Here is an 11,764-nt window from a genome sequence, read left to right as displayed (position 1 = left end):
TTTAATTAGTTACCTTTTTTTAATTTGTGCTACCATTATGTTTAAGGTATTTAAATCTTTATCATTCCTATAAGTTTAACAAATATTTCTTTCCTTTAAAATGTTAGATATTTTCACTGCATTTATTTTGTTTACGAAATGGCATCAGGAAATTTTATCGATCAATATTTTTTTGTTCTGTATTCCATCATGGTTTGTGTTTTGTAAGAAAGAAAAATTCCATGAAATAAAGCTCGAAAATTGTAGGGAAATGGGATTAATATGGAACCATATGAATTTGAAAGCTCGCCAACACCTAGATTTGCTTTAGTAAAAAAATATAGTCCAATGTTGTACAAGAGATACCTTCTGTCTAATAACCTTATTGTGTAAGAATGTATTTTTAAGATGTTGGTTTTAAAATTTATAAAGCGCTTTGTTATCTAGTGAGTAACTGTTATTAAAAAAAATATTTTCAAATTTTAGAAAAAATTACATTATTTACTTAATAAATAAAGTACTACTCCATGTGTTTGCCTATCTAACATCTTTGATCCGTATTTACTCCAATTTTTTCTCTCCTTCCCCTAAAGTGGTGTACCATATTGTATTTTTTGTTATTAATTTTTCTGAAAATATTACTTAATAAAATCGATTTGTAATAGATTAGTGCAATCGGCAAGCAACTGCGTTAGTCTGCTGGGTTTTACCTCTTGATGACTAATTCTTAATTATTTCTATATTAATATGTATGCCAAGCAACATCGAAGCTCCGGTTGACAATCATTAGTTGTTTTGAATGTTTTCACATTAAATTTTTCGATTAAAATAGTTAATATAAATTTTATGTCAACCATTAAATATGGAGACTAGTGTGTGGTAATTGTAATGTATTAAATTATTTTTTTTTACTGCTTTTTAAAAATACAATACAATTAGAGTTGTTTCAGAAAAAAAAAGATTTTGTATTTATAATTTATAGTAGATTATTCTATTTATTAAATTAAGAATAATTATAAAAAATTGAGTTTTACATTATTGTCAAGCTTTGCCAAGCATTTTGTCTCATAATGAAAAATAATTTCATATCACTTTTAAAATATTTGCTCACATTTTAAGATGTTCATCTTTTCAATTTTAGTGTAAAAATTATCTTTGTATTTTTTTTAATTCTTTAAAACCTAGTATTTTTTTTTTTTTTAATTTTTCAAATTTAATTATTTTAAAATTGGAAAGTTATGCAAAAGTTTTATTTTTTTCTTTCCTCCTTATATTTGGTTTTTTATTTTTGCACTTTTTATCATTGTTTTGAAGCTTAAAATGTAAAATATTTTAGAAATCATAAATAAATGATTTATAAGTATTTGAATTTCGTGACAATCCGTTGTTTGGGTCACCTAAAAATCTAAAGTTATTTAAATTATAATGCTTGAATATCATTGTAAAATTAAATAAATATGTTTTTAATGTTCAATTATCAACTTATCATAGAAATATCAGAAAAATGCGTTTTGATAATATTTTATTAAGATTAAAAAATAATTTTATATATAAAACTGTAGGTATGTTAATTATTTGTTAGCACTTCAGTTATCTAATATATTTTACTAAGTCTTAATATTCATTTGATTTTCTTCTTTATCGGAAGTGAAATTAATAATTTAGAACCTAATTATTTGAATCAAAATGAGCATTTTTTTAAACAAATATATTTTCATTAGATTTGAGAATGAGTGAAAAGGAGCATAATCAGTGGCGACACTCGCGGCGTGAAGCTTTCACCATGCGGTCTTCATCAGCTCCTCAAAGTCGGCCAACTATTACTCCTCAACGCTGGAGAGATATTCCCTGTCCAACTGTGGGATCTTTTATGGTTGCTAATCGACTTGAAGAAGTTTTAATGGGTGTTGTTCCATCAGATTTGCCTTTGAAGCAATTTTGTGATCTCTCAGAAGAGGATCTAAGAACCAAGTTCAATGTTGATGACGATGAGAAAGTTAAATGTGTCATGACTGTCATACAGCTAGCTAAGGAATTTGAAAATACATGTCCTGTAAGTTTCTTTTTTTTTGTTTTATGTCACAAATGTTTTTCAAAATCATACAATTCTATTACATTTATTTTCCTGTTATTGTTTCATGCAAAGAGTAAAATTTTATTTATTCAAGCTATTAGTTTTTTTTTTCTCATTATAATTGTGATAAAATTAATTACAATATTAACTGCTGCCCTCAGAGATGAAAATGGACAATGCTCATCTTATTTATTCACATGTTGACTTGGGTTCTCTATGCAAAGAATAGCTTGCAAACTCTTATCGAAATTAAATAAGGGATAGCACAAAGATATATCCAGAGTTATTGCAGATTTTGTTCTTACATCTCATCTTCAGAGCATTTAGTAAGAGGATAATGCCTCTCGACCACCTTGCACACTTAGTAAACATTTCATTTCTTTATTTTAAATAATTATAATTAATAAGAGTTTTTATTTTGTTCAAGTGGTATTTTCTAATTTATATTTGTAGTAGTAATATATATTTAATGAAAAGATAAATCCTTTGAGATCTTTAATTTATTTTTCTTCTTCAGAAAATGCTATCACTGTTGACTAAATAGATTATATTACTATACTGTAATATTATATAATAAGAGTTGTTAGGGAAAATTTATTTTACCCAGCTCTTTTTTTATCTTTTTTTTTATCCCTCTTCATTCTAACAAATAGGTATATAAGAGTTTTTTTTTTGAGGGGGGGGGGTAGGGGTCCTGTTCAAGTATCTTGTTTTTTTTTCAAACAGATGTTTTAAAAAAGCAACAAAAATTATTTCATTAATTGCTATATAAACTGCAAAAAGTTGCTTTATAGTATGGCTTTCAGGAGAACTCCTCCAGACACTCGTTTCGCGTTGTGGCGGGTACTATGATTACGAGGAAAGGTCACTTCAAATAGGGGTGAATTGTTTTGTCTTCATCTTAGCGTAGCTTGTGGTAAGTAAACCATTCGATACCTTCTTTCCTCCATTTTACCCCATTAGAAATGTGCTCTTGCTTGTTGCCATAGCAGCAGGCAGCACCAGACTTTCAGTCTGGAGAAGTTCTCCTCAAAGCCACACTATACCATAAACTGTCATTCAGCAAAATAAATAAAAATCAGGCAGTCAAGCCAGATAGCTTGAAATTTGTTTTGGTTCTACTTAAGATTGTTCCATTAAGGAATAAAAAATTTGCAGATAGATATTGTCCTGAAATAGGAAAATATTAAATTGATAAATATACCTGCGAATTATTTGACCGCTCCTTAAAATTAGAATCATTTTTTAAAGTTATAATAGGTGTCATACAGATATTTTATAAACTTGCAATTATCTTTAAGATCTTCCAATTTTATTGTTAAATCATTTTTATTATTACGCTTTTTATCCACTAAAAATATGTTTGACCTTTTGGAATTTGCAATTGTGATCAATTTAAATAATAAGTTTACTATTTCTTTTTAAAATTAATAAATTAACAATTCTGTTTGTTTCATTATTTAATTGTTCCTTTGAGATAGAAACCTGGTTGTATTCTGTATATCATTTAAATGAAATTTATGGTGGTACAAACTATTAAGTTATTCTGTTCTGAATGTGTATTATACAGGGTTTGACATGTAAAGAACGAAACAGATTCTTAACTGCTGTATTTTATTATTATTATTAAATTGGTGTTAGGATGATTCCAAAACTGTATTCATGTATATTAACTTCACTAATTTACTTCTATTGACTTCTTTATAAAAACATTAATTGGTTTAATTTTACTCGCTGTAAATTTAACAATTGATTATTATTATTTTTTTTTTTTTAATTTTTAAACACACATGAAACTACTATACTACTATATAATATAATATACTATTTCTGTATGTATAGACGTAAATGAAGAAGAAGAACAACAACAACAATCTGTATGTATAGAGTTTAAAGTGTTTTTATTTCCAGTTTTAATTAGTACTGAATTATGCTGTTGTAAATTTGCGATAGATGACTATAGGTTTATTAAATCAAATCAAACTACATTTAAATTTGTCTTTGAAAGTAATAATTAAAAGAAATTAATGATAAGCTGAATTTTGTATGACATATTAGCTTATTCTATTTTTTATAAAACTAAGTCTATTTTGAAAATTGTGTATTTTTTTCCGACTGATATTATTCTCATTTCTTTTTCTTATTTCTTTTTAGTATGCCATGTGCACCAGGGTAAGATATTTCAATAATTCTTTCTTTTTATTGAAATAATTACACCTTGAAAAACTTTATTGCTTAGTTAAAAAATGTTAGTAGCTTAAATCATACTTAACTGTATTTGTGGTTAATCTTTCTATTGCAATTGTTTGTGTTGTATAGGTTGAACGAACAGCATCATCTCCTACTATCTCCCCTAAGCCTTGTGAATATGATGATTTGCTTTCACTTTTCCCTCGAAAACCTCGTCCAATATCTCGCCAAATATCAGAAGATGTCCGTGTGAGAAGAGAAAGTTTTGGTTCCAGTCCGCATTCACAACATTCTCCCAATCAAGGTTTAAATTTAGAATTTTTTTTTTAATTTGAAAAAGTTGTTTGGAATTTAATGAAAATAAAAATTAACTACTAAATAAAAATTTTTTTTAGATTGCTTTTTTTTTTTTAAAATTTTTTTTTATTGCAAAAGCATTTGACTTTACATCATTGGCCCCCATGCATCGAAGATGCATGAGATTGGAGCATATAAAACAGAAACTGAACCATTGAACAATACAAGAACAATAAATACTTGCAAAACATGAACCACTTAAACATGAACGAGAATCAGTTGCTGGATACCAATTGTATCAACTCCCTAGCTCGCCAATATCGACTGAATAAATCTTCTTCATTTAATGAAGAGCAACTGAGCAAATGATCTTTGTCCATCTCAAAGTTCTGGTTGCACGTTGTGCACATAGGACAGCCAAATATACCAATTCTGTATAGATGTTTAGCAAGGCAGTCATGTCTAGTCTCCAGGCGGAACACCGCCATTGCAGTGGATCTAGGGGAGTTAGGAATTTTATTAATTGAATACCTCCATTTCTTATTCTTGATTTCTTCTACTAAATTAGCATCATAGCTTTTCTTCACAATATTTTTTATAATTCTTTTAATTGATGAAAATGATACTTTGGCATTACCTGCCTGCAAAATCTCTGTTCCCTTCATTGCTAATGTATCAGCCCATTCATTACCATTTATTCCTATATGAGATGGAATCCACTGCAGAACAACAGTCCTTCCCTCAGAAGCTAGGAGATCAATATTTCTTCTGCAGGAGTCAATAATATTTGACTCTGCAACATTATGTGCAGCAATAGCCTGGATGGCTGATAGAGAGTCTGAAAAAATAACTATATTGTCAATCTGAACTGATCTAACCCTGATTTGTTCTGTTGCAATTCTAATTGCCTCCAGTTCTCCATCAAAATTGGTCTGCAATGGACCAAGGGTGGCATAGAACGCAAAGAATTCTGAATACACACCAACACCAACATTGTCAAGCATTTTCGATCCGTCTGTATAGATGTGAATCCAATTATTTTTTGGATACCTGGTATAAATTGTCTGTAGAGCAGCTGCTTTTAGTTCACAATCGAGTGCTGAGGATTTTGTCATAGCAGTCATCAAATTACCTTCCTTTCTAATAGATCCCATTTTTTAGATATTTTAATAATTGTTTCATTTTTTTAAAATTTATTTTAAGCTGAAGGTTTTAAAAAGCAATGCTAATTTATATAAACATTAGAAACCTATGTTTTTTTTATTTTCTGTTTTAAAATTAAGCTGCTTCTAAGTTGTTGTTTGTTTTTTTTAACATCTTTATTTTAAATAAAAATGTAAGTTCTATCCAAAAATTGTTCAATTTATTTTTCTGAGAAATTGGGAATTATTATGCTTAACAAGCATTAAAATGCAATTTTGTGCATTTTCCTATCTGAAGCTTACATACGAGAATTATTCAATTACTCTTTGAAAATGCAAATGATAACACACATAATATTAAAAAAGTTTATATATAGTTTTTTTTTATTTTTAATTCTTTTTTTTTAGAAAGTCTTTCTTTTTTGTTGTTAAAAGTTATAACTTTATTCTTCACATGACTTCATTGTCATAGTCAATTGAATAAAAAAACTACAGTTTACTCAGAGCAATGGAAAAATAAGTTTTTGACTATTATTAAACACGTCGGTTTGAAAAGTTCAACACTGAAAGAGTTTGAGACTGAATTATTTGAAGTTATTTTCCCATATTTGATACTGTTTACAATTGGGCTGTATATGCACAAATAATTCATCTTTTGCATGTCTTTGGGGAATGACTAGTCAACAATGACTTTCTCTAAAATAATGGACAAAGTGCTCGAAATAGTTGAAGCTTCAAGCATTTCATAAAGTATAATAGTATATTGAATTTGGCATGAAAACTTGATTATGAAAAAATCATTGTCAAGATAAATGAGATATTTTGCTCATTTTAGAGTATTCACTACAGGGTGTATCAGTACTTTTAACAGCAAAATTGCAGAATAATTTTTAAAATTGGTATGAAAAATTTGTTCTTTGGATACTGTTTTTACTTTGTAACTAAATAAATGACTCAGAGGAATATAATTCACATTGAAGGAAGAGACAATCCTTTATACAAATGCAAATTTTGAGTATCTTCTGAAATCTTACTTTTTAGGAGGCTTAAAAAATAAGGGAAATACTGGTATGTTGTGCTAAAAGGAAATTATATTGAACATAAAAAATGTACTAAAAATAATTTGGTTCTTCTATTATTTTTTTTTAAGGACTTACTCAACAACTATTGTATGCATGTTTTTATTATTTCTTTCTCAGAATCTGAGTTATAAATTCAATGTATTATGTTGAAAGAAAGCCATTTCCTTTCAACATTTGATTCACTCTATGACTTTAAATTGTGACTAGTAGTTATTTAAATTTTAACCTATATTATGAGTGAAAGAAATAACAATGCAGGTTTATCCAGATTTGTGAGTTTGTACAAGTTTATGGATAAACAATGTTTCCCTTTGTGTCTAATGAAGGATACAGCGGTGGTAGAAATTAAGAAAATTTAGTCGCTGGTCTGAGGCTCAGTTACTAGGATATATCATTAGTCCGTTCACTTTTTGCTAGTCTATTTAAACATATCTCTATGATATTTTTTTCCCAAGAAGCTAAAGGGAATTGAAACCAAAAATTACAATACAGAGAATGTGCAATATCACAATCATGTTAAATCTGCTATTTTGTGACAATAACACTGTCCAAGATATGAAATTAAAAATAATGATTAAAGAAACAGCATACTTTCACATCAATCGCTAGGCCTTCTTGACCAATTATAATTATTTGATAGTAATCAGATTCAAATGTTTAGTGGTCTTAAACCAATCAACTCAAGTTAATTTCGAATCCTGTAAATGTATAACAAAGACTCCAACCACTAAGGATTCTCAGCAGGGTTGGCAGGTTTTTGACATGTGACAGTTTTTGACAGTTTAAACCATGGCTTAAACCGTCACGTCAAAAACCTTACTGTCAAACATGTCGAAAATGTCAAAAACCTATATTTAATTGTGAAATTTAATTAATACATAAAATTTATCTATTTTTTTTATAAAGGATAGTGTTTCTAAATATGTTCTAGAAAACATAAATTTAAAATTTTGAAGAAGCACTTATATTTTGAAAAGTAGCCAAAATCTTGTACTTTTGAAAGTTCACATCTTTTGTAATATTATGTTTTCATTTTCATGTGTTATTGAAAATCTGCAGTGATATTATTAAGAAATTTATTTAAAACCAAATTTAGTGCATAATATAGATTATACTAAAAATTAGACATTTTTAAAGATAAACATTAGCAGTTTTGTACATTAGACATCTTTTAAAGAAAAATCTTTTAAACAGGTTGGGCACATGCAACATTCACAATCAGGGAATTTTTGTCTATTTTTAGCTCTTCTAAAGTAAACTGGGGGGAGGGGGATTAGTGAACCGCTTTCAACATACTTCGTTTGGTGGTGGAAAAATGTTCAAAACTAGTTATGTGCTACCGTATGCTGCGAGGAGCAAATGAACTAGACTATTGAATTTTGAATTAAATTTCTACTTCCATCATTTTTATTTTGATTATGTAGTGTGATGCATGTTCTAATTTTTAAAATTATGTATTTAATTAGGGTAATTAAAAAATTTCCATAATAATTTGTTTACATATTTCATGGATCAGTGACTGTAATGTTCTGTTTCGTTTGACTTTTGTGATTGGTTGTTAGTTTTTCAGAAAAATCAGTAATTCTGAATTTTAAATCTTAAATTTTTTTTTAATTCATAGTTAACATAAGACAATACAAATTTAAGTGCTTTCTGTTAAATACACAGAGTAGTTAGTGTCGATTTACAGTATATTCAGCCTATTCATTTACTATGCTGAAAATTTAGTTTATCCAAATACTTGTGAATTTCATTTTGCTGAATACTATATAGTTTTGTTGAATATCTAAATATTCAGCTGTTGAATAATTACTTCTTACTTTCAAGATATACATTATTTGTATTCTTAATACAAGTAGAGAAAAAAAAAATTAAGAGATGAAAATTGTTTTAAAATGATAAGTGTAATAATTATAAATAAATATAATAAACAATATGAATTATATTTATCATTATTCATAAATATAACTACTTTTAAATTCAAATTAACATACTGGATAATAAAGATATTCAGTCTAACATTAATTTTTTTTTTATACACTTGTATCAAGTTTGTATTTATACAACATAACTTGTAAGTTCCTTATAAATATAAATATTAGTTAAATGTTCCTTATATGTCAAAAATGCATGGTAATAAACTTAATTTTCTTAAATATCAAAAAAAAAATATTTTTTTCAAAATATAAATATTAAAACAATTTTTGTGCACAATTTTTCTGCACATGCATTTGAATATAAATTTCTGAGATTTTAAATCTGTTATTTTACCTTAATTTTAATAAAAAAATATTTTAAAACCTGCTGATTACCTATAGTATAATTAAATTTCCATATAATGCATGGCAACTGTTGGTAGTTTTGAAGTTTATATATTTTCTTGGCAAACTTCAGTTTTTGACGTTTTCGACGGGTTTTTGACGGTTTAAACCAGTATTATACCCTTGTCATGTCAAAAACCCAACCCTGATTCTCAGTAATTATGAAATAATTTAGCCTATTACTGCATACTACAGCAGGGTGCATAGCTTTCTTAAAAAATGCTTAAAGGCTCTTATTTTTTATTTCCGTTTTTTTAAAAGCCTTTAAAGGTGCTTTTATTATTCGAGGTTTGTGAAACGTGCTGTTTTTGAAACATAAATATTTTTAAGACTATCATATTTTGAATATGCAAATTTCATATTTGAATTATCACTTTTTGTGTAATCAATTCACAACGATTCCATAGTAATTCCAAGCCATTTTCTGATAGTTTTCTTCCACTTGTTTTTTAAATTAAGAAATGTTTAATGATGTTATTAAAATATGTGAATTTTTTATTTGAATAATCGCTTTTGATGCACTTGATTCCTGCTGCTGTCAATCTTCAATGTCAAACCCCTTCAATGCTGTCAATCGTCAATGTCAAATCCCAATCTTTTTCACCCATTTCTACTTTTTTCAAATTCCAATATTTTTTATGAGATGTTATTAACTATGCAATTTTCAAAGTTTAGAAATCACACTTTTTCATTATAAGTCCACGTTTTTTTCTCATTATTTTTCGCCAGTTGTTACTGTTATTCGCGTTTCAGCTGTTATAGCAGTTATTTATTGTATTGTACACCATTTTCACCATGTTTTTAAAATTTTGATATTTTAAACACATTACGTCACATAAAGTTTAAAAAATTGGTAATTCTTAATTTTTTATCTTTAATTATTTTATGTCTTAAATTGACCCAAAGCTATTTTGTTGTCAAACTATTGAAAGGGCTGAAAACTATTAAGTTACTGTTGAAAATTTTCATAGTTACTATGAAAACTGACCATAACTATTAATTTCTTTCTTATCTTTTCAGTTGAGTCTTCCAACTTACTACGGATGAGGGCATCGTTAATGGGTCAGTCAGCTCCTTCTCTTTCTGCTTGCATGGTGAGTTGTTTTTGTAAACGAATTATTTTATCTACTGTCATTCTTCTAAACAAATACATGCTTACAATAATATTAAGAGATCAGATTGTTGAATTCCTTAATATTACTGATTATTTTAAATAGAAGTAATAGAATTTGTGTTTTCATTTTCAGAAGGATCTAGTCCCACCTCGTAGAGGAAGGTAAATAATTTTTTTTTTCAGTGTTTAATAATAAAGTAAAAACGAGTTATCTGTAATCTAGTTTATAAAGTTATCTCTAATTAAATTGTTGTATTTTCAGTCATAACAAATATATTCTTAAAAATTATGTATTCTTAAAAAAGAAGCAAAATAAAAGATGGTGAAGCTATCACATAACTTATTGGATAGGCTGTTGTGTGACTTCATCGTCCATATGTTCTTACAAATAACTTTTTAGCTTTTTATAATTAAGCTTGAATTTCAGTTTAAAACTATTTCCTTTCTAAAATTACTTTTAATTGAACTACATTACTGAACTACATTAAAACACAGTATTGTCTATCTTAGCAATTTGCATGAATCTCACCAGCTGTATGTATCTCTAAAAAAGTAATGTAACCTGGTTAAAATATGAGAGATTTCTAACAATCAGCTACTTCAGAAACTTTATCTGAGAAACATGGTTGAAAACCAAAATGTCGCAGAGTGCAATGTAAAAATGAAAATAATTGTGAAAATCATGCCTTTAATACAATAAAATAAGTTAGACGGAAAAATCATACAATGAAAGAAAAAAATCCAAACTTTCTTAAGAATTTTTTCAGAATTTAACTGCATATTTTAAGTAAATAATTTAATATTTTTAGTAAAAAAAGGCTCTTAGGATGGTATGGCAACTTAATAGTTTAAGCAACTAGCATTGTTTAATAGCAACTAATTCGTTTAAATATTATTGTGTTTATTATTATGCTTTTATTTATGTTCTGCCAATAAAGTTTTATTTTTATTTTAGAGCTGCAAGGAAGTCTTTTATTAATACTTCTCCAACATTACCTCGCTGTCATTCACCAGTATTGCAATGTAAGTGCATTGACTTCTTAAGTCTTCTTTAATACATTTTCTTTTTCTTTATAAATTTAAACTCATTTTCTTCCAATTCTTACTTTTTATTTCATTTTAACAGAGCATCTTAAATTAATTTTTATTTTATTTTTAAAGTAACATAGATTTTTTATTTTTAATATTTTATAAATTAAAAAGTTTTTTATATAAACATGTATAGTCCGTCTATGTAAAGAACTCCCCATGCCATTCGTCTGGAGTGATGGCGGTTTCTATGGTTATGAGGTTTAACTATTTCAAGTAAGGGCATTGGGTCATTGTTTGAGACATGTATTGCTTCTGGTCGGCTAGAGAAAGGTAATCAAGGGAGAAAGAAGCTCCCCTCTTTAAAATGCGCTATTTCTTGTTTCCACAGCGGCAGATAGCCTTAGACTTTGTGATGAAAGGAATTCTTTCTATAGACAAACTATACTCATAGAATTGCAATGCATTTGTAAACATTTATGTGTTTGACCTTGAAATTTCATTAAAATCATAATTACTTTGGTGTTTGATTTTAG

General features: G+C 27.5%; 1 protein-coding gene across 6 annotated transcripts in view; it reads left to right on the top strand.

Annotated features, from left to right (window-relative positions):
- The first annotated feature begins 156 nt into the window (after nt 1–156).
- The window catches only part of dop (microtubule-associated serine/threonine (MAST) protein kinase dop), a 59,615-nt gene continuing 48,007 nt past the window's right edge, over nt 157–11,764 (top strand). For 2 of the 6 annotated variants that reach the window (XM_016048073.4, XM_016048071.4), the window contains exons 1-7: nt 157–368; nt 1,701–2,032; nt 4,208–4,225; nt 4,373–4,547; nt 10,106–10,179; nt 10,333–10,361; nt 11,155–11,222. In XM_016048073.4, coding sequence (XP_015903559.1) covers nt 1,709–2,032; nt 4,208–4,225; nt 4,373–4,547; nt 10,106–10,179; nt 10,333–10,361; nt 11,155–11,222 — 688 coding nt within the window. In that variant the 5' untranslated portion in view covers nt 157–368; nt 1,701–1,708. Of the gene's footprint in view, nt 426–1,700; nt 2,033–4,207; nt 4,226–4,372; nt 4,548–10,105; nt 10,180–10,332; nt 10,362–11,154; nt 11,223–11,764 lie in introns of all 6 variants that reach the window. The other 4 variants (XM_071182393.2, XM_016048072.4, XM_043055722.3 and 1 more) reach the window with 3 other exon arrangements.

Source organism: Parasteatoda tepidariorum, chromosome 4, assembly GCF_982258835.1.
Source record: "Parasteatoda tepidariorum strain Cologne lab strain chromosome 4, Ptep-v5.0, whole genome shotgun sequence".
Taxonomy (NCBI): domain Eukaryota; kingdom Metazoa; phylum Arthropoda; class Arachnida; order Araneae; family Theridiidae; genus Parasteatoda; species Parasteatoda tepidariorum.
This window is presented reverse-complemented; position numbering and strand designations above follow the sequence as displayed.